Below are 23,224 nucleotides of genomic sequence, written 5' to 3'. Positions count from 1 at the left end.
CGCAAAGTTCGCCTGGACCTGAGCAGAAAACCTGCAATCGTGAGAGAGGGGAAACAGAGGCAGATGGGTTGCATTGTTTCAGCTGCGGGAGTGCTCGTCTCATCGGGGGTCAGCCTGCACCCTCCCAGGGCCTGGGCCCCCCAGCGCCATCCACTGGCTGCACGGATTCACCAGTTGGAGGCCGGGCGTTGTGCACATGCGTGGTGGCGTGCCTGGGTGGTGCCGGGAGGCTGCCCCCCAAAGATGTGGTAATGAGGCTCCCACCGTGTCCACGGGGGTCTGAGTGGGTGGCATACCCAAGGGAATCTGGTCTCTCTGTGCTCATTCATCAAAAAGACCATCAGCCATCAGAACTGGGAATAATTCGAAAAAATTCGAGGCTGTTACAAGGGTGCTTAGAAAATATAGACGCTTCAAATAGTGGACTTCGGACATTTTAAGATCAGAAAGGAGTTGGGAAGCACCGCCGGAGCAGGTGAAGTTGTGTTTTTGAAGCCCCAGGGAAACAGTTGGGGCTCCTCCGTTGAAGCAAATGCAGTTTGATTCTGCACCCATCTGACTCTGGATCCTTTAGGTGCTGGGACACTGGGACTTGGGCTCCCTCCTCTTTGAATTAGTCTTGTGTACAGTTTCCATTTCTTCAGCAGGGAGGCAGGATGTAAATATCTCCCTTATCTTTGTAAGTTCTTTGATACATTGTAGGACCCGCCACATTGTAGCACTCGGTGTTAAGCTTCTTTAGGACTACAGCTTTTCCTATGCATTTTTTAAAAATTGATTTTTAGAGAGGAAAAGGAAGAGATAGGTAGATAGACATCTATTTGTTACTCCACTTGTGCATGCACTCATTGGTTGACTCTTGTATGTACCTTGACCAGGGATTGAACCTGCAACCTTGGCAAATCAGGATGACGCTCTAACCAACTGAGCTACCCGGCCAGGGCCAGGACTACACATCTTACGTGTGTGTGAATGGTTAGATTCTGGTTATATGGATGATACAGATGGCCCTTCTGTGGAGCAGTGAAGAACAATTTGCACCTTGAAAATTACACTTCATTTTTAATTTCTGTTCTCAGTGTCCCCCATATAATGCGATCAGCTTCCGTTCTTTTTTTTATTATTATTATTTATTTAAAAATTTTTTTTTATCCTCACCCAAGGACATTTTTCCATTTTTTGTTCAGACAAAGTGTGTGTGTGTGTGTGTGTAGAGAGAGAGAGAGAAAGAGAGAAACATCAACGTGAAAGGGACACATCGAGTGGCTGCCAACTGCACACGACCCCCGGGGACAAACTGCAACCGAAGTACATGCCCTTAGCGGGAACCGAACCCGGGTCTCTGGACCGCAGGCCGGCGCTCTAACCGCTGAGCCAAACCGGCCGGGGCTCAGCTTCCTTTCGTACGATTGCCTTGAGTTCCGTGTGAGGTGGTGACTGCTGTCTGTGTCAGAGATAAACGTATATATACAATGTAAACACATTCTCATTGACACATGAAGATAAAAGGCTTACCATGAATTGTGTTTGTTTACACTTACACAGAAAATTCCACTATAACCAATTCCACTACAGCGGTATCAGTGTTTGTTATGATAACATCGTCTGCGGCCCGGTTGCTGATTTCCTTTTGGTTAGTTGCAGCGTGCTGAGGAGGCGTGGGTGGGAAGGCAGCTATCCCCCCATTTCCCTGAGCACACGGAGGGTGTGTGCAGATCTCAGCAACCCGGGGACAGGACTGCAGGCTCAGGGGCCACGGGAGGACCGTGGGGTGCTAGGGATGCTCCCTCTCCACCTCGTTTTCCTTCTGCTTTGCTCTGTTTCCTGCATCGTTGCTTTGGGTTCCTTGGGGATTTTGTGGTAGAATGAAGAGCAATTAAGGTATAGAGGTAGACCAGCCTCCCCTGTCCCGTACTGCAAATGTGGGGGGTGGGGGGTGGGGAGGGCATTGCCAGGTAACGGTGTGTGCGAGGAGATTCCTTCCTAGGACAGTGGTTCTCGCAGGGTAGTGCCCACACCAGCAGGATCAGTGTCACCAGGCCCCGCTCTCTGTATTAACAAGCTCTCCCCCGGCTTCTGAGGATAGACGCTCAGGATTCTCACGACGGTCCCTGTGTCTGCAGAGTGAAGTTGACCTCCTCAGCACGACTGGTTTCAGCCCGTGTTTTAGTGTCTGCTGTCGCTGTGCCCCTGGGGTTCCCCTAAACTGCCACCAGTCACCCCAGGGGTGTGCCCCTCCCGCTGCCTGTCCCAGCGCCCCCCACCCACCGCCTTTCCTGCCAAGACCTCACTCATTCTTCAGACCGTCCTCAGGGCTCCCCAACTCTGAGAAATCGTCCCGATCCCCCCAGAGATGGGGACTCATGGGCCCCTTTGCAGGATCTTGCCAGGAAGGTGTCAGAAGGACAAACAATGATGTTACTCACTTGTCCCCCTTGGTTGCAGTTACTGCTATTTAGATCAGGGCAACGTTTTCATTACTGGTTAATGTATGCAGTGGCATTGCCTGCAGCTGATTGCTGGGGACAGGGGCACCGGAAGCACTTTCCTGACCCTGTGACAACTTCTGTAGGATGGGTATTCACAGCCCGCGGTGCAGCCGAAGAAGATGAGGGCAGGAGCCAGTGAGTGGCCCGCGAGGACTCGGACCCGAGGCATCCCATTTCTCTCTTTTCAGGACCCAAGATGGCTTAAGGAAGCTGTAATTGGATTTTTTTCACTATTTTTTTTTTTTTTAATCCTCACCTGAGGACATTGTTCCCTTTTTTGTTCAGATAGAGTGGGAGGGAGAGAGAGGAAGAGAGAGAGAGAGAAATATCGACGTGAAAGGGACACATTGAGTGGCTGCCACCCGCACGACCGACCAGGGCTGGGGACAAACTGCAACCAAAGTACTTGCCCTTAGTGGGAACCGAACCCGGGTCTCTGGACCGCAGGCCGATGCTCTAACTGCTGAGCCAAAGCGGCCAGGGCTTTAATTGGATTTCTTGTAGAGCCCTTCCAAATACTTAGGATGCAACTTTCGGGGGTTTCTCATTAGTCCTCATGTGAGCGGTTGTTAGGGATTTATTTTCCAAATACGTATAGTTTGTTTATGCCACTCACCGAAGCCCCCCGGGCAGAAATCCTGCCTTTTGATGTTTTAATAATGCCTAGGAATATGGGGGGAGCGGTATCCGTCTCAACTGAAAGGGTGTATTTAACATGGTATCTTTGGGGAAGTGAATTCTGTCTACCTCTCAGGCCCTCGCCTCCCTGCCTGATCCCCTCCGAGGTGGCCGGGCTTGGAGACCAGGCCGCCGCTGCCTCCCTCCCTCCTCACTTCCCAGTCCCTGGCACCCCGGCATTGGTGGTCCTCCATCTGTTCTGGTTCTGCTGTCCCTGCTCGCTGGCGTTGGGCCTGCTGTCCAGGCCACTGTCCCTACTGTCCCTCTGCTTGCTGCCTGCCCACAGTCCGATGCCTGTCCCAGTTTCCTGAGTTTTTAGGGTTTCTGTTACAAGCTCCTGGTGAGCATCTCTGCTCCGTGGGGCATGCTCGCTCCCCCAGGCATTGGGTCACCTCTCAGCCCCTGGGAAGCATGTTCCGCTCTCCTTCCTGCGGTGGTTGTGCCTTCTGAGCACGGTGCTGCCCTTCGCGGTCCAGCTGGGTCTCCCCGATCCTCTTCTTATCACACAACGTCCCAAAGGCCGTGCCGACCCGCCCCAAATCCTAAGCAGCCGGTGGATGTCCTGCCCTGCACAGGGTGGCTGGTTTTGTCTTCGTTTCAGGAATAAGTGAGTCCTTTCTCCCCTGCCCCCCCTTTCTTCTACGAATGGGGGGAAGCGTCCAGTTTGGGGGCGGCTCTTTCATTGGAAGGAGCCATCGGATCGGGCTCCGGAGCGTGGCTGAGTGGGTGACAGGGCCGTGGCATCGGCAGAGGGAAGCTGGTGTCCCCACTGTCTGTTTTGATTGCGATAGGACAGTTCCGCAAACGTCTGTTGTGAGTCTTTCTGGTCTTTCGCTGGGCATGGAGTTGCTTGGTCCGTGGGGATGCTAGCAAACCACTCGCTGCCTAACCCTTGATGTATGATCAGACGCATTGAATGCAATAATGGACCGGATGAGGTCCTCTTCTGTGGACACTCCTGTTTACTATTTAAGAGCAAACTATTAGCCCGGCCGGTGTGGCTCAGTGGTTGAGCGTTGACCCCTGCACCAAGAGGTCGCCAGTTCGATTCCTGGTCAGGGCACATGCCCAGGTTGAGCCCCTGATCCCCAGTGGGGGGCATGCAGGAGGCAGCCAATCGATGTTCTCTCTCATCGATGTTTCTCTCTCTCTCCCTCTCCCTTCCTCTCTCTCTAAAATCAATAAAGAAAAAAAAATAGAAATGAGGGGCGGGAGAGGGAGCTGGTTGGAGGGACTGTTGAAACTAGGGTGTTGGGGCAAAGTCATGAAAGGGTGACATTTGATGGGGAGACTGCTGATGAGAACGGCAGCCAGGGGGGAGGGACCACGGTGGAGAGAGGGGACGAGGAGGGGAGGAGCGTGGCGGCCACAGTGGGCTCCGCACGAACGTACTAGGAGACGAGGTGAAAGTAGACAGGGGTGAGCTCCTGGGAAGTCTCGGGGGCCTGGCGTGGCCGAGTCCACAGTGGCCTGGAAGGCAGAGCCTGGAGCATGGGGAGGAAGTGGCGCCCAGGCTAGAGACGCAGGTGGCTCAGGTCAGAGTTCAAGGGGCGGGGACAGACAGATGTGAGGAAGTCCATTCCTCCCGGACGCGTGTTACCGACGGGTGTTAACAGGTGCACCGAGTACTGTTGAGGACTGGGGATGCAATCGTGGACTAATTTCCTGTCCTCCGGGGTTGACGTTGTGGTACGGATGGTCGCGTGGGAGAGAGTGGGTAGAAAGGCCAGAGCTGGGTGCTGACGAGGGTGGACACACCCTGGGAAGGAAGAAGTGGGCAGAGGGGAAGCAGAGAGCTGAGGGGGTAGGGTGTGACTGTGGAAACAGCACGTACAGCGGGGGGAGGGGGGCTGGAGCCCAGCAGACCCTCCCCGTATTAGGGTACTATTAACATATATAAGTTTGTGTACAGTGTGACGAGGAGATACATGTATACATTGTAGGATGGTTCCAGTAAGGTTAGCCAACACCTCCCTCCCTCACATAATCAGAATTGTTTGGTGTGTGTGGTGGTAACATTTAAGATCTGTTCCCTGACCGGCTCTGAAGTATCCAGTATTGTTAACCCCGGTCACCATGCTGGGTGTTCGATCCCCAGACCTGATTTGTCCTACAGATGGGAGTCTCTGCCCTTTGACCATCATCTCCCCGTTCCCCTGGCCACCCCCATCCTGCCCTCTGTCTGTCTGAATTCGTTTTTGGCGGGGGCTTTCACATGGAAGTGTGGGCTACAGCGCTTGTCTTTCTCTGTCTGGCATTTTAATTGGCATGACGCCCAAAAGGACTTATCGCTGGGAGGGATTCACGTGGTTCGAGGGGAGAGAAGAATCGGGAACTCTCTGATCTTTGACCTGAGCAGTTCGGAGAATGGGGGTGTCGTGGACCAAGCCACGGGAGCTTGGGAGGTGGGTTGGGGTGGGGGGGGGGAGATGAGTTAATAGATACCTAAGCCCAGCTGTGGAGTCGGCAGAGAGACACACTTCAGAGCTCAGGACTCCGGGCCGGGCCACGCACTTCGAATCGCCCAGCGTGTGGGCACACAAGAAGCAGTTGTCTGCGTGTGATGCCAGGGGCCAGCGTTTCGAGGTCCGGAAGAGACGAGAGGCCAGTGGGTGCGTGGCACCGGAGAGGCCCAGAGAGGGAGGCAGTGTCACATGACTGACAGGGCATATCACTGGCTGTGATGATGTCATTGGCGGCTTTGCTGAGAGCTGTTCGCTATCATGATCGGGCCAGAGGCTCAGCTGGAGGGGTTGCAGGTAACCAGTTGGTGAGGATGCTGAGTGCTGGCACTGCCCACAGACCTTGTGTCAAGTATGTGACCTTATATGAACGACTCGACTTCTCCAAGTCTCTTTCCTCACCTCCCAAGTGGCGATGATATTACGAGGTGCGAGATACTGCTGAGGGCATGACGTGAGGCGGGACGAGGGTGCAGCTGAGCCTCCTAGGACAGCCTCCGTCCAGCATGTGGGTGCCCGCCGAGTGCCCAGTGCTCCCCTCTCTGCTCTGTTCTAGAGGCTTCATTTTCTTGTCGGTAGGAGGGAATCGGACCAAATAAAGCTTCAAGTTCTAGGCTCTCAAGCTTTGCCCACTATCAAAGGGAGCCCTTGGATGCTCCCTTCACCCTGCCCACATTGTCTCTCTCCAGGTCCCATCTGTGGCTGTCACCCCCAAGGGACTTCTCTTCTGTCCCTTGTCCATTCCACTTTTTCATCTTTTTATTTTTTTATCCTCACCCGAGGACATTTTTGCATTTATCTGCAGACAGAGCGGGAGGGAGAGAGGGAGGAAGAGAGAGAGAGAAACATCGATGTGAGAGAGACACCTTGACTAGCTGCCACTCACACGACCCCAACCGGGGCCGGGGACAAACTGCAACCGAGGTACGTGCTCGTAGCGGGAACCGAACCCGGGACTCTCTGGTCCGAGGGCTGACGCTCTAACCGCTGAGCCAGACCGGCCAGGGCTCGTCCGTTCCGCTTTGCTGCTTGCCTTGCACTCGGCTACCCGGTTGACCCCCCAGAAGGACTCCAGCCTCGAGAGGGGCCTCGTTCCTGACAGTCCTCATCCCCACCCGGGATCTTTACCACTCGCGCTCTGCCAAACTCATTTCCCCCGCTGTCTCTACATTCCCGGTCACCAGATCTGCTGTCCCGGGACTCATGTTGCTCTGCCTTGTCCCTGGCCTCTGGGGTGCCGTGCCCAGTTTTATTTATGTTTTTAATTTTTATTGATTGATTTGAGAGAGAGGGAGAGGGAGTGAAAAAAAACATCAATTTGTTGCTCCACTTATTGATGCATTCACTGGTTAATTCTTCTATGTGCCCTGACCGGGGATCGAACCCACAACCTTGGGGTATTCGGACATTGCTTGAACCAACAGAGCTACCTGGCCAGGGCCATTGTGCCCAGTCTTAAATCCCGCCCACCCTTCATGAGCCAGCACAGGTGGGGTTCCCTGGCTCCTGGGGCTTGATGTCCATAGGCAGCTCCCCTCCACCCCTTGTCTGTCCTGCTTAGTTCAGTTCGCACCCCCCTGTGCACCCCTGTTTCTCAGGGATCTTAGACCTTTGCAGCTCCTATGGGGTCCCGTGTGTGGGGTGTTGCACAAATTAATGGATTTCATTCAGAAAACTTTATCAGAGAAGCTTTGGTGGTAGGTTTGGGGATTACAAAATCCTAAGAAAAGAGAGTAACCCAGGGCGCGTGTGTGTGTCTAGAATTTTAGAAATAAAACAAAGCCTTCCAGTTTTGAGGCCCTTTTACCTAAAGCCTTTGAACCTGCCAGGGCCTTGGCAGATCCATTCCACTTCTAGGGATTCATCTTGAGAAAATAGTCTTGGATATCTGCTGAGAATGTTCGCTGGAGTGATGGTTTATGATGTGAACTGGAGATAACCTAGATGTCCAACAATAGGGGATTGGTTAAGAAAGAAAGAAAGAAAGAAAGAGAGAAAGAGAGAAAGAGAGAAAGAGAGAAAGAGAGAAAGAGAGAAAGAGAGAAAGAAGAGAGAGAAAGAGAGAAAAGGAGAAAAGAAGACCTCTTGGGGCATATTCATACCCTGGAATTGCTATTTCTGTCTTAAAAATAATGATGTAGAGGACAGTTGTTGACTTGGTAAAATGTGAAGTAAACGAAGTGTGTTTGAAAATGTTTTATTAACAGTCTGTTTCCTTTACCCTCAGTCACTTGTCGAGAAAAGATCATTGGTGTAGGTAGTGTCCACAGTGATTGCCTTTGGCTGTTGAGATTATTGATGATTTTTATGACCTTTTTGCTGTTACCTAACCTTTGAAGAGGAAGCTTTCTCGGTGAAAGTGGGGGTTGTGTACCTCTTTATTCATACAAACGCATGTTCTTTGTCTTTCTGTTAAGTTAGCCTTTGTGTCTGCGTTCATGCCGTTCTGGGAGGACACAGGGCCAGCTGGCCCATGTCAAATGGTAGGGAACCCGGGAGCATGCTTCTCTGAGTCCGCACTTGCAGACTTTGAGTCTACAACTCTCCAGTGTAGACCTTACTGCTTGGTGTCTCCGAGGCTGGACGCAGGGGTGTGTTGCCGATACCCGGCTGCCAAGATTTTTGTTCACTGGTTGGGAGGACGGGCTCTGCAGAAGGGACGGGAGGCTGTGGACTCGGGCTGGCCTGGGTCACACCCTTGACACTGGCATGTGCTCCTGTGTGACCCTGAGCTCTACCTACTGTGTGGTCTGCAGGTTAATAGGATTAACCTGCATGTCGCCCAGTGTTGGCATTTCCTAAGTGCCAGCTGACCGGTTAGCTACCCAGATAGGCATCTTGCAGCCATACCTAATGGTAGTCTGGTGCAAAAACCGTCTTATTCCTTCATGCTAATACAGCCTTTCTGGAAGCTGTGTTGTGGGTTGGAAAATTGTTTTCGAAAGGACTTCCTTGTAACTCACGCGCGTCCTGCCCTCTTGTGTCCCCGCAGTCTGCGGACCTGGCATCGACATCCGCAATGACTACCAGCAGCTGAAGCGGCTGGAGAACTGCACGGTGATCGAGGGCTACCTGCACATCCTCCTCATCTCCAAGGTGGAGGACTACCGCAGCTACCGCTTCCCCAAGCTCACCGTCATCACCGAGTACCTGCTGCTGTTCCGCGTGGCCGGCCTCGAGAGCCTCGGCGACCTCTTCCCCAACCTCACGGTCATCCGCGGCTGGAAGCTCTTCTACAACTATGCCCTCGTCATCTTCGAGATGACCAACCTCAAAGATATAGGGCTCCACAGCCTGAGGAACATCACTCGCGGGGCCATCCGCATCGAGAAGAACGCCGACCTCTGTTACCTGTCCACGGTGGACTGGTCCCTGATCTTGGACGCGGTGTCCAACAACTACATAGTGGGGAACAAACCCCCGAAAGAGTGCGGGGACCTGTGTCCAGGGACAATAGAGGAGAAGCCCATGTGCGAGAAGACCACCATCAACAACGAGTACAACTACCGATGCTGGACCACCAACCACTGCCAGAAAAGTAAGAGCCACACTGACCTGGGCTTTCCTTCTGCTCCTCCTCCCTCCCCTCCCCCTGCCTCCCCTCCCCCACTCTCCTTTCCCTCTCCCCCTCCCTCTTTCCCCTCCCCCTCCCCCTCGACCCCCTCGTCCGAATGCGGGCTTCCACTGGGCGGGTGGGGTTGTCCTGCATTTCAGACGTGGCCTTAGCTGCCATGGACGTGGGGGTTTGGGTTGGTTTTCTGTAGCTTGTGGGGACTCAGGGAATGCAGGGCAGTGATTGGAGGCCACCATGGCTGCCACCAAGATCATTCAAATCGCACTCTAGAAATAATGCACGCCCTCCTGGGCTAGATGCCGCCCACCTGCCACTTGGGGTTCCCGATGGGAAGGGGGACGTGGTGTGCTTGGGGGTACCTGAGCCCTTACATACCAAGGCTTCCGTCCTGCGTGCGAAAGGATATTTTGGGGGGGATGGTGGGCTTTCCTTAGCTTGAAGACAGTCGGGAGATAGTTGAATAAAGGAAGAGGGAAGACCTAATTCACTGCCTTGAAAGTGGGGTCCTCCACCCTGTCCACGGCCCTTCAAGATGCCGAGACGATGCTTAGGGATCCACGTGTTTTGCTTCCCCTTTCCTGAAGAATTGTGCAAATCTTCCAGAAGTGCTTTAGTGAAAAAAAAAAAAAACCTGTGGGATCACTCGTCTTGGGGGGGGGGTCACACAGGGGTATTTTGAAGCTGCTCGTGGATGTGTCTGCGATGAGCTGCTTGTCCCGCGATATCACGGATCAATCGCGATCAATACCTTGAGAGCCAGGTCGTCTGGCGCCGGAACGCGGTCCGTTGCTTTCAGCAGTGTTTGTCTGTATTGGCCAAGAAGGTTCTGCGCACTGGTTGGAAGCCAGTGTGAGAGCTAAAAATAGCCATTATTCATGGTTGGCCCAGTTAGAGACCCAAGAAGCCCAAGTACTCTAGCTACTCGGGAAGAGCCAAGAAATCCCACATTGGTAGGCCTGCCTGGTCAAAGCAGCCCAGCAAAGCCCGGACCCCGCAGGTCACCGTTGTTCCGGTCGCTGCAGCCAGGGCGGACGCAGAGAAGGATGCTTCCCTAGACCCGCCCGGGCTTTCTCGCTCTGGCTCAGCCCATCCGTGAGCGCGTGGACATTTCGTTAGCAAGGTAAGGGGGTCCCCTGGCTGCTGCCCGGATCTCGAAGGCCACTGGTGGCGAGGGTTGAGGAGGGCGCCGGACTAAGGTCGCATTTGCGATGGGTCACAACTGTGCCCTCATCCCGAGGTTCTCCACTGGTTTGAGGAAACAACAAGATGTATTTTGAAGTAGTTTCTTGACGTTGAAAACCTTTGATTTTGAAAGAAAAGGGCAGCCCCAAGGGGGGCATCCTCTGTGCCGAAAAGACATCGGATGCTGTTGTGTAAGGGGCCTGGGTGATCGGGACCTGCTCGCCCTTCTGGGCTGTGTCTGGGCATCTTTAGGATGTTCCTTAGGAGACATTGACTTTGGGCGCCCTGTGGGGTTTTGGCTGTTTCTGACCAGCTGCTGGTTGAAGAAGCCTGGAGCAGGGCTGAGGCCCGAGTTCTGGGTCCATGCCCGGGAGCTGTGACTGGAAATGAGCAAGTAATTAAAGTTGACTGGCCCTCGGTTTTTCTATCTGCAGAACGGGGTACACTCTGCCTTCTCCGCGGGGCTATTGGAAGAGTATAAGGAGCAAGAGGAAAAAGGAACTGGGGGGAGGGGATTGGGCTCTGGTGCCGGTTTGGCTTGTGCCGATAGACCTGTTGGCCGGACTCTGGCTTCTCCAAGGCCAGTTCCCTTGGTCCTGCCGACCCTTGGTGATTTCACAAGGGACTATCTATTTAAAAGTAATGACAGCACTTAGGGAAACTGTCGTCCCTTCACCTTGTCCTGGAAACTCAAGCAGAGACGGATTTCCTGGAGATGTTCTAGTCGAATGGGAACTCATCGCCTGGGCTCGGATCCCCTTCCGACCTGCATTGACCGGCATGGGAGCCACTGGCCACACGTGGCGTATTGCACGTGGTCCATCCGGACGGAGACTTGCTCCAACTGTGACACACACACTGCGCTTCAAAGATGTAGCATTGGGGAAATAAGCTCTCCCTGCTATTTTTTATACCGACGACCTGCTGGAATGAGGACCTCCTGGACCCTTTAATAATGAAAACGAATGTCACCTGTGTGCCTCGTCCTTTTTAACGCTGTTACAAGACAACTTGAAACGTTGGGTGGGGCTGCCAGGTGGCTTCCATTGGAAAGCGCTGCTGTAGAGTATTCCTTCGAAGGCTGGGCTCTCCCCACGTCACCCCTCTGGCTGACCCTGGACTCTCTGCTGTCCTCACACCTCTCTGGCCAAAGCGCGTAGCGGCCAGTCATTCAGAAAGCCAGGCGAAGGGCGTCGAGCCTGGACCGAAGGTGTACCTTGAGGTGAACATTAAGCATGGAGATGCCACGTTAGCGATTAAGCGTAGAAGAGTCCATTCAGTCGTTCTGCCCAGGGCTGGCTACAGAGGAGAGAGCATCTGGGAAGATGCGACAAGAGTGTGTGTGAAATTTGTGACATGCTGGAGAAACACTCAGTGACGGAGCACCGACATGCAGATTTTACACGACTCCCTCCACTCGACGCCTCCTTTTCTCCCGTGGCTGTGCCGTGGCAGAGGCAGCTTCGGAGACAGCCCCACTCAGGAAATCGCCACGCGGTGGGTCCCCTGCACACTGCTGCAGTTCTCTCGGCTCCGACGCCTTCAGGGGTGGTGCGACGCAGGCTTCAGTTCTTGCTGAAGAGTGGTGGACCCTGGAAAAACCGTGCCCGGCTTTTCCCTTTCAGTAAAACCGTGTGGAGCCACCTGATGTTCGGTGGCACTGTGGGGTCCTCCTCCCTGGCCTGACAGTGGTTCTCAGCCTGCTCCGGCCTCTGCAGCCGCCTCTTCCCCAGCTCCGCCCCCTTGGTCCGTCTCTCATAGATGGTGGTTGCTGGAGCTTCATCCTAGACTCTCTTTTCACCAGTCTTGTTCCCCAGAAACTCTCATCCGCGGGGGCCTCACCGTCTTCCCATCTGTATCTGCTTCACGCATCTCCTCCGGCCCAGCCCTGTCTGTGGGTCCTAGAGCCACGTACACGTTTGTATGCGGGTGACCGCGGGCATGTCGGGGTCTGACGGTCTCCCTGGGTCCTCACTGCTCACCTCTCGTTTTTTCTCTGTCCCCTCTGAATGGGCAGCATTCGGTGCCCCTCGGTCTCACATCTGATGCTTGGGCATCGCGAAGGAGCTTCCTTCTCCAGGTGGACACCAAGTCCGTTTTGCTCATCTGCCCTCCTCGGCTCTGCCCTCTGCCTGTCCCCTGGCGTGGCCTGTCTTCAGCGCCCCTGTTTCTCCGCGTCGGCCCAGGGACCGTCCCAACACACACTCTGACTGCCGGCTCCCCCTCGGGGTCTGCAGTGAGCCCTGGCACACCGTGGGGCCCTTGCTTTTCTGTTCTGTAACCCACAGGAGAGGGCCCTGCACCCAGCTGCTGGCCTCCCTGTCTCCAGCTGCCCTGTCCTCGGTCCTGATGGTGCCCGTCCAGGCTGACCGGCCGGCCCCTGCTCTCTGGGCAGACTTCTTGCCCTTTGTGCTGCCTCCAGCCTTCCGTCCTTCACCCGTAGGCCCGCGGGACTTTGCAGACCGCAGAGTACCTGGCACCACTGAGTGGATCGTGGGTGTGTCTTCTAGCTCTTGGAGAGCATGGCTGTCACCCCCGGGCCAGAACGACACCTGCTTTGTGAAAGATTTATCGTCGGGAAGATACATCTTCCCCCGTGAGCGGAGAACACTGTGTAATAACAGTCCCGAGCGAGCCAGAAGATTCCGGGATTGTGAAACACGGTGTTTCCTGGGTGATTTTCACCGTCCTCGCTGCTCGGGAGCCTTGTCACCGCCGCTGGCTCCAGCTCGCTGCTGACAGGCGGGATCAGCCAGGAATGGGGGCCCCTTTCTCTCCTGCCCTCCTCAGACGGACTCACGGCCAAGGATGATGGAGAAATAGGAAAATCATCTTGCAAGTTGCGGCTGGCCCGCGGTGCTGTTTGTTACTTGGTGCAAACGTTATGTGCTGAAGGCCAGCCATGGGCAGGGGGGCACGGGGACTCCTGGGGGGGGGGCCTGCTTCGTTCGCTTGCTGGTGAATCTGCCCAAGTGGTGCCCTCTGGTTGCTTGCCTTCGGTGCTTCCTGGTACTTGATTTCCGGTATGGACCCTGACTGCACCCTACCTCCCCCAGAAACCCAGTGCCTTAATGTTAAACTGAGACCCCAAGTACTATTTTTTTATTATTGTTATTTATTGTATTGATTTTAGAGAGAGAGAGATATCGATGAGAGAGAACATCGATTGGCCGCCTCTTGCACGCCCCCCACTGGGGATCAGGCCCACCCGTGCCCTGACCGGGAATCGAACCGGTGACCTCTTGGTGCAGGGGTCGATGCTCAACCACTGAGCCACACCAGCCAGGCTCCCCAAGTACTTTCCACCCGTCCAGATGGACTGCTGTGGTCAGCTCTCATCCCTGTGTTGCCGAAGGCCTGGTCTTGGCCAGGAGATCTGCAGAGACCCTGAGCCTGGCTGTGCAGGAAGCCGGCCTCGCTGGTACCGCGGCCCTGTTTCCATTTGAAGGGCACTGATTGGGGACAGCGGTCCCAGACTTTGACGCACGTCCTGCTGCCTTCCACACGGGAAACCAGAAGGTTCTGCGTGAGAAGGCCCTCCGTGCTCCCTTCATTGACGGAAGGACGGCCCATCACTGCCTCATGGGTGGGAGCAGGCTGGCGAATGAAGGCCGGTGGTCAAAAGACAATTCCAGCCCTGGTCAGGTTGGCTCAGTGGTTAGAGCTTCAGCTTGTGGACCAGAGAGTCCCAGGTTCAGTTCCCGCTAAGGGCACGTACCTCAGTTGCAGTTTGTCCCTGGCCCCGGTTGAGGTTGAGGTCATGTGGGTGGCAACCACTCGATGTGTCTCTCTCACATCAATGTCTCTCTCTCTTCCTCCCCCTCTCCCGCGTGCTCTGTCTGAAGATAAATGCAAAAAAAAAAAAAAGTCCTCAGGTGAGGATAAAAAAAAAAGACAACTCTACACCCCTTCCTCACACACAGATTCTCATGTTCTTGTCTGTCACATGTGCCTCACGAGGGCAGTATTGGTGGACGGTGGCATCTGTCCTCCTCAGGAACAAGGAGGTGACTTGATGAGGTGTCTGGAAGTCACCGATGTTGGGGGCGAGGTGCGTGGGCACAGTTTCTCCGCCCTGAGACCCCACACACGTGATGTGGGCATTCTATCATCTCAGCCTTTCTCCCCCTCCTCTTGAAAAGGTTAGGCTGATCGTGAGGGGTGTTTCTGTTTGTGAGATGCCAGCAGCTCCGGCTGGCTGTGGTCTTGCAGGCCACCAAGGGTCCGGAAGGGACCTCCAGGTTCGGGCCCGGAGCCCTGGGGTCCTGGAGGAGCAGGCGGTCCCTGGCGCGGGCTCTGGCTCACTGTTATCAGGAGGAACTTGTCTCTCCGCCCCTGGAAGGCCCCTGCGCTGGTCAGCTGCTCCCTGTGCGGGGATCTTTATTTAGAAGGCGGTCACGTGCCCTTGGGCCCCCTCTCTCTGCCTTTTATAGTCAGGCATGGAGATCACATTCTGTCCTCCGGACCGTCCACTCTTGTTACCAAGATGGTGAGGCCATGAGGTGAGGCCCTCGTGGCATAGCCCCTGGGCCTGGTCCCTGAGAGGGTTTGTCCTTGGCCCATTGTCACGGAACCAAAGTGTCACTCCTCTGGGCTCGCAGGGACCTCATCTTAGAGACTGAAAAACTTTTGAATGACTCCCCGAGGGTGCTTTTCGCAACTCTGGGCATTGGAAATGAGCTGGGATCCCTTCTAGTCTTACCAGTGAAGCTGTTTCCGGTTTCTTCCGGCTCTAGGAAGCCTCTCCCTGTTCTTGCGTGAATATTGCTGCCTTGTTTCTCTTGTGTGTGCGCCACTGAGATCCTCCACTAGAGCAGGGACGATGGGGGACGTGTGTGGGCCCATGGCTGATGTCGTCCCGGGCGACCTTGCTGAACTGGAGTGCGTCAGGTGGTTGAGAAGCTTGGTTTTGGGGTCGCGGGAAGCTGGAGGCCAGGACTTGGAAACACGTCTCCTTAGAGCACATGGTGGACTCGGGGGCTCAGAGAGAGGCAGGGTCTCCTGTGGCCTGGACATGAAACAGAGCAGGCATGCATCACTGCACCCAGCCCGGGCTTAAGTGATCGAGAGATCTTCTGGTGGAAGAAGGAACCCCAAGTGGAAATCCAAAATCTAAACCAGCTGGGTACTGGTCTGTCTGTGCTACTGGCTGACACGGGACTTGGAGCCCAGCGACTGTGAGAACTGCATTGCAGGAGTGGACGGGGAGCTGAACAGTTCTCAGCCTGGGGGCGACGGTTGTCATCTCAGGTCAAGGAGGGTCGAGGGCTCTGGGGTGGTGGGAAAGACGGGTCACAGGCAGGGAAGAGTGGCCTGGACGGCCACTCTCCGCTGAGACTCTCAGGGTGCCGTGGGTTGGTCAGGACCTCACACCTGTCTTACCCTGATGACACTGTGGAGTCCCCGGGCCACCAGCTACCATCACGTACCTGCGTCCTTCCATTCGAATGGTTTTCAGTCATCATTACGTGGCCCTGAGCCGGGCAGGTGTGGTTTTTCCCCGTGGACCATCGTGGCACATTAACATGGACGTTTCCAAGAACATATAATTTTGTACAGAGTGGGATTTTAAAAAGGAAATAAGCTGACATTCCAGTATGGACAAGTGGCATCTGCTGGCTGGCGTTTAAGAACGGCGGGGACCTGCGTTCCAGACCGCCCGGCACGTAGTAGGTCCTTGGAAGACGGTGGCAGCTGCTGTTCTTTAAAAAGCTTAAAAGAGCCCTGGTCGGTTTGGCTCGGCGGTTGGAGCTTCGGCTGGCGGACCAGAGAGTCCTGGGTATGATGCCCGCTAGGGGCACGTACCAAAAAAAATTAAAATAACATAAAATAAATAAATAAAAAGCTTAAAAGAAAGTCCAGGATGTAGGAGCTGCACACTGAGATCCAAAGTTCTGAACATGAGGCTGGACTGACCGTGAATGTCTCCTGCCACATGTTAAATGGTCTGTCTCAATTGCTTTTGCTAAATTGCAAAAAAAAAAAAAAATCAATTATTATAAATAGCATGGCATGGTGTAGGAGGGTTCTTACTAATTTCATCTAAATAGTTCGAATTCTTGTTTCTGTCCAGATAAGCCCTATCTTTGACGAACATTCGTTGCGATAGGTACAGTTCTACCTGGAAGTTGGTGGGGCCCCCGCAGGTACCTGTGAGTTCGCTGTAGTTGGTTCTCATACCCTGTGAGTTTACCTGCCTCCAGACTTGGTGCTGGAAGAATTTAAGAAATGGCAACATGATCTTGTCTGACCTGGACATTAGATGTTACCTTTTTAAACGGTGGTTTTATTTACGTAGTCATTCATTCTTTGTGGAGAGCAGTCGAGGGATGAGCACGTGGGCACAGTTTTGGGGAGATAATAAGGACTAACATTTCCGTACCAAGTGCATCCCTCGCGTGCTGGAGGTGCCGGCTCTCAGCTGCAGGCTGGGCCGTGGGCCCGTCCTTGGGGGATGCTGGCTGTGCGTGTGTGTGTGTGCTTGTGACTGTGTGTGTGTGTGCGTGTGTGTATGTGTCATACTGCTCTGTGTGTGTGTGTCTGTGTGTCATACTAGCTCTGTGTGTGTGTGTGTGTCTACGTGTCATACTAGCTCTGTGTGTGTGTGTGTGTGAGATACTAGGTCTGTGTGTCCATCTGTCTTTGTGATACTAGCTCTGTGTGTGTGTGTGTCTATGTGTCATACCAGCTCTGTGTGTGTGTGTGTGTGTCTATGTGTCATACTAGCTCTGTGTGTGTGGGTCATACCAACTCTGTGTGTGTGTGTGTGATACTAGCTCTGTGTGTGTGTGTCTACGTGTCATACTAGCTCTGTGTGTGTGTGTGTGATACTAGCTCTGTGTGTGTGTGTCTACGTGTCATACTAGCTCTGTGTGTGTGTGTGTGATACTAGCTCTGTGTGTGTGTGTCTACGTGTCATACTAGCTCTGTGTGTGGGTCATACCAGCTCTGTGTGTGTGTGATACTAGCTCTGTGTGTGTGTGTGTGTGTGTGTGTCTACGTGTCATACTAGCTCTGTGTGTGGGCCATACCATCTCTGTGTGTGTGTGTGTGTGATACTGGCTCTGTGTGTGTGTATATGTGTCATTCTAGCTGTGTGTGTATATGCACGCATGCACACAGACACACACACACACACACCCACTTTATTCTCCCTCCAGCCTCTGCTCATGTCGGGGCCGTTTTGTTCTGTTTCACCTCCCTCCTCTCCTCCCAGTCGAGGACACAAACACTGGCTCTGTTTGTCCTCTGTTCAGCTCTTCCTTCTGTTCAGCTCTTCCTTCCGTTCACGTTCGCAGGATCAGGTGGGTGGAAATGTACAGGAATGTCAGGCCCCTCCCGGAAGCCCAGCTCCTGTTTCATCTCATTATTGAACAGAAGTCGCTTTTTGTTTCTCTGCCTCAGACACAAACTACCGCCCAGTCCTCTCTCCTTTCTCCATGCCTTTTTTTTTAAAAAAAAATAATTTTTCTTTCTAGATTTTCAAGGGAGAGGAAGGAAGAGGGAGAGGGAGAGATAGAAACATCGATGAGAGAGAACATCAACTGGCCGCCTCCTGCACGACCCCACTGGGGATCAGACCCACAACCTGGGCATGTGCCTTGACCTGGAATCGAACTGGCAACCTCTTTGTGCATGGGTCAGCATTCAACCAGTGAGCCACACTGGCCGGGCTCTATGCCATTTTTAATGACATCCACGTGGGATGGGAACAGAGGCAGTGTTTGGGGGCTCAGGGGAGCCCCATGTTTGTAGCTTGGGGATAAAAGTTGGGCAGACCAACCTGGCATGCAGCTGCCTTGACTGTGTTTGTAAGTCCCAGTGGGCGCACTTTGGGAAGCTGTGGTTGTGCGAGCCCGTGTAGGGAGCCCCATGGCTGTGGTGGGGCGTGGCTGCCCTGTGCCCTCGGTGCCTGGCGCCCCTGGGGAGGGCGCCCAGCTACAGCGTGCCTACATCCGCCTTTGGCAGCAGATCTGTGAGCTGAGGCTGCCGCTGTGGATTTCTGGAGAGATGCAAAGAGCTTGCATGGGTTTTAGCAGCTGCCGAGACCAGAGTTGGGCTCAATGAAAAAGGGGCGAAGACAAGAAAAGAGTGGGGAGCAAACAGCCTCCAATGCAGAAAGACACAAGGAAGCTTGATGTCATTAGAAACACTTCCCGGGCAACCACAGTGTTCGAATTAGGGTTTTTCTTCACCTGGAAAGGTGGTCAGTGGTACTACAGAGGCGGATGGAAACTGGTCAGATCCCTGGGCTCAGAAGAGCTAGCTTTGTTCCCGGGGTTGTAACCTAGTACGTTGTTTTTGTTCAGGTTTCTTGACCTCTGAATGGCCCCTTGCGTGTTGCTAAGTAGATGATATTATTAGGTTCTTAGATTATCCCTCAGCTACGTGGCAGGGCTGTCGTGTCGGTCTCTTCCTCAGTGAACTGGAAACGATTGGATTATTTTGCGATGCATTGATTTTTCTATTCGTAGCTTTTGAATAACTGTGTCAAAGTAGCTTTCGCGTAGGTTTGGAGCAGGGTGGTGGGAAATGTTCCTCGTGTTTCTTCCAGTTGCAAGGAAAGACGGGGCCTCAATTCCCAAGGGTGCGCCCCATACTCCTGCTTTCTCGTTTTCTGCACAGCAGGATGGCACCAGCTGTGACATTTGTCATCCCGGGGAATCATGCCGCCTCCCGCAACACCACCTCCTCCCTGGCTGTTGTTTGGGGTCCCCTGTGGGAGTCGAGGTTTGGGGCATCTTGACATCATAATTGTTTATGAATAGAGTTCTGGGAACGTCTAATTGTCGCAGAAGAATGCTTCTTGAGCTCAGCAAAGCTCAACAAACAGCTCTGATTTGTTGAGAAGAAACGCTTCTTGGGGAAGTCCCCGGGGGCCAGAGCGGGCCGATTCGGTCGAGATTGAACTTCTGGGGGTTGCTTAAAGTGATCTCTATCGATGGGCAATTGATAAAGCAGCCAGAGTCAGCTCCGCAGACGGCCGTTTTCAGACAGGCTGGTGTCACAGGATGAATTCGGTTTTAGAGTCACGATGGCCGTCCAGCTCTCGGCCTCCCGGCGGTAACTTCATGTTAACACTGCGGGGCCAGGACTTCAGATCCTCAGCTGGGTTTGGTCCCAGAGGAGGGTTTAAACTGTTTATTCGGGTGACGGGAGCTCTCTCTTGCTGGGGTCTCTCGTCCTCATTCACGGAAAGCCCGCGAGTTCAGATGAAGGGCCTCTGGAGGCTTGAGAGAAGGGACTGGAGTGGCCGTTAGAGGGAAACGGTAAGTGGAAAGGTGTTCAGACCCTTCGGCGGATCGATGCCAGGCGGTGGTTTCGCGAACGCGCATTGGGAGCTGGTTCGGGGTCTGTCTGCAAACAAGCCCAGTGCACATCATGCATTTGTACAAGTGCGAAGTGCGGACATGTCCTGTGCCAGCTCTCCGTCTCAGATCCCCCCCACCAAATCGAAATAAATGCAGACCTCTCATCACCGCCTCCTCATCCCGGCAGCAGACCGGGCCGGCAGGTGGCTGGTTCTCAAACAACCAGAAGAATGGGGCAGCCCGGTCTCACGATCACGTGGGAGCTGGGTGAAAACTGTGTGCTCGTGAGTGTCATCGTCTGTGGGGCAAGCACTCCGGCTCAGCACGCCAGACGTCCTCCACTCCAGCTCAGCTGAGTGACCTGAAGCCGGCCAGCTCCCCGCCCTGCTCCGCGGTCTCCTCATCTCTGCACCCAGTGGACCTCGATCTTCCTTCTGGCTCTGAGATTTGTTGCTGCCCAGCAGGGTGTTGGGGAGATAGGATGGACCCACCTGCCCTGGAGAAGGCAGACACGTCCTTGACTTGGGAGGCAGGGAACAGTTGACCTCTTCTGTTTATTTTTAATTAATTAATTTTCAATAATTAATTTTGTTACAGATGTCCCTCCTTTTCCCCCCATTGACACCCTCCTCCCTGCTCCCATCCCACCCCCACCTTCACCTCACTGCTGTCTGTGTCCACTGGTTATGCGTAGATGCATAGACGTTCTTTGGTTTATCTCTTCCCATTCTCCCATCCCCCCTCCCTCTGAGGTTTGCAGTCAACCTCTTGGGGATGGGTAGCCTCTAAGGGACAGGCTCGGGGAAGGGTAGGTGGCTGGGATTCACCGCTCTGATGGGCCCACTGAATGGTAGCAGATGTAGGCTAGGAGTCTGGTGAAGTGCCTCAGTGATAGGGCAGGAAAAATAAAAGTGGAGCGAGGAGGACGTTCAGCAGGATTTGCGTTGCCTTGTTCAGTAGGATCTGCACGGCCTTGTTCAGTAGGATTTGCGCTGCCTTGTTCAGTAGGATCTGCATGGCCTTGTTCAGTAGGATTCGTGTTGACTTGTTCAGTAGGATCTGCATTGCCATGTTCACCAGGATCTGCGCTGCCTTGTTCAGTAGGATCTGCATTGCCATGTTCACCAGGATCTGCGCTGCCTTGTTCAGCAGGATCTGCACGGCCTTGTTCAGTAGGATTTGCGTTGACTTGTTCAGTAGGGCCTGCATTACCATTTTCAGTAGGATCTGCACAGCCTTGTTCAGTAGGATTTGTGTTGAGTTGTTCCGTAGGATTTGCACAGCCGTGTGTCTTTGACTTGACTTTTTCTGGTCTGCCTTTTGCAGTTCCTCAAGTGAATTACGCATAAGTACTTGGAGAAACACCGATGTAATGCAATTATGTTGAATGGATTTGAATTCGTTTAAATCACTCTTTTCAACGGAAGCGAGCGTTCCCTCATGCAGAATCTGAGAGAGCTGATGGCTCAGCAAGAGTTTCCAGCTCTCGTGCGAATGACTGATGTCTACCATGTCGGGCCGCGGTGCCTTGGGCTCAGAAGCACTTTTGCAGGGATCAGCGTGACGTTAAAATAATTGCTCTGTAGTGTGAGGGTTGGGTGTGTTCTGCTGCGATGTTGGTGCTCGGCCATCTGGCTTTGGCGAGTCTGGACAGGGAGGTCCAGCTGGAGCAATGGTGACTGTTGGAGCCACGCTCTGCCTGGTCTCCCTTAACCATCCTCTTTGCGCTCTTCATGGGCCGGCTCGAGTCTGCGCTGTTGTGAGACCTCCCAAACCCCCAAAGGAGGATGCATGTCACTCATGTCCGGTACCGGGTTGTTGCCAAGTTCTTAGCTTAGCGGTCAACTCTCTGCCCTAACAGTAGTTTCAGAAGATCCTGCTCACTCATCCTTTGTCTTTCTCCAAAAAGGTGATAAGCCCCTTGTGGGTGAGGACTTGGACCTGTGTATAATTTTGGCTCTGCACCCCACGGCCGGAGGGAGGCCCGTGGAGGAGGTAGTCTGTACAGATCCAGCTCCAATGTGGGCTTGACCCTGCATAGCGCCTGAGCGGCTTGGTTCCCATGGAGACTGGGAGGCTGGCCCTGTGGGTGGGGCAGTGCGTGGGACTTGTAGACTGTGGGGGAGGGTCCTCACTCAGAGCGATGCCGGCATGAGAGCAAGCATCTGTGCATGAATTATGTGTCAGGCTCCCAGCTTGCCTTGGTCTCTAGCCTCAGCCCTGATAGGCCCAGGAATTGATCAAATCTTTTCAGATGACCAATGTGCGTCTAGCCGGAATGAATAAACAACTAAATATGATGGAGTTGAAGAGGAGCATTGGCATATGTGAGGATGTGGGAGAAAGTATGTGCACCCATAGGTGGTTGGGGTGTTCTCCACCTCTGCTGAGTTGGAAATGAGGTCGGGTTTCCTGCCTCTCCTACCGATTCTTTCTTTCTCTCCCTTCCTTCCTTCCTTCCTTCCTTCCTTCCTTCCTTCCTTCCTTCCTTCCTTCCTTCCTTCTTCTCTTTCTTCTCTTTCTTTCTTCTCTTTCTTCTCTTTCTCTCTCTCTCTCTCTCTCTCTCTTTCTCCCCCCTCCCCCCCCCGAGGACATTTTTCCATTTTTTGTTCAGATAGAGTGGGAGGGAGAGAGAGAGACATCGATGTGAAAGGGACACATTGAGTGGTTGCCACCCACATGACCCAACCAGGGCCGGGGACAAACTGCACCTGACGTACGTGCCCTTAGTGGGAACCGAACCCGGGTCTCTCCGGACCACAGGCCGACGCTCTAACCGCTGAGCCAAACTGGCCAGGGCTCCTACCGATTCTTGTTACTACAAATCCAGTGTCACCTCTGAATTGAAAGAGAGTATATCTGTACGTGTCACTCCTGTAGGAAGGGACAGTCATGAAGAGGTTTGAGTGATAGGTAACATCAGTTTGGTTCTTTTTTTTATCCTCACCCAAGGACATTTTCCCATTTTTTTGTTCAGGTAGAGTGGGAGGGAGAGAGGGGAACAGAGAGAGAGAGAAACATCGATGTGAAAGGAACACATCGAGTGGCTGCCACCCGCACGACCGACCAGGGCCGGGGACAAACTGCAACCAAGGTACATGCCCTTAGCGGGAACCGAACCCGGGTCTCTCTGGACCGCAGGCCGACGCTCCAACCGCTGAGCCAAACCAGCCAGGGCATCAGTTTGGTTCTTGATGTATCCGTGAAGGTGTTCACTGCTGGTACCTGGCCAGTTTCCATGGTTCCCAGCAGGCAGCCTTCTGTGCAAGTTCTATGCTAGGCAATAAGAGATTCATGGAACTTGGGATTTTGTTGTGAGATAAGGTAACAACACATGACATCGAGAGAGACAGAGAGACAGAGACAGAGAGTTAGAGAGAGAGAGAGAACTTATGCTGTATTGAGGCGCTCCACAAATTTTTACCGAAAGAAGAGAAGTAACAGGTGCTAAGAGCTGAGGGGGGGGAGCGTGCTATATTTGGAGCTCTGTGTGGTAAAATATTTCGCCTCAAGTGAAATCGAGGCCTT

The 23,224-nt window shown here is 53.7% G+C and overlaps 1 protein-coding gene across 1 annotated transcript in view; it reads left to right on the top strand.

The window, feature by feature from the left end:
• The window catches only part of IGF1R (insulin like growth factor 1 receptor), a 241,277-nt gene that overhangs the window by 37,319 nt on the left and 180,734 nt on the right, over positions 1-23,224 (top strand). The window contains exon 2 of the mRNA XM_036277797.1: positions 8,622-9,167. Within this exon, the coding sequence (XP_036133690.1) occupies positions 8,622-9,167 (546 nt within the window). The remainder of the gene's footprint in view (positions 1-8,621; positions 9,168-23,224) is intronic.

The sequence above is a fragment of the Molossus molossus genome, unplaced genomic scaffold (assembly GCF_014108415.1).
Source record: "Molossus molossus isolate mMolMol1 unplaced genomic scaffold, mMolMol1.p scaffold_m16_p_24, whole genome shotgun sequence".
NCBI lineage: Eukaryota > Metazoa > Chordata > Mammalia > Chiroptera > Molossidae > Molossus > Molossus molossus.
Note: the sequence above shows the minus strand (reverse complement) of the source record. Positions and strands in the feature narration are given on the sequence as shown.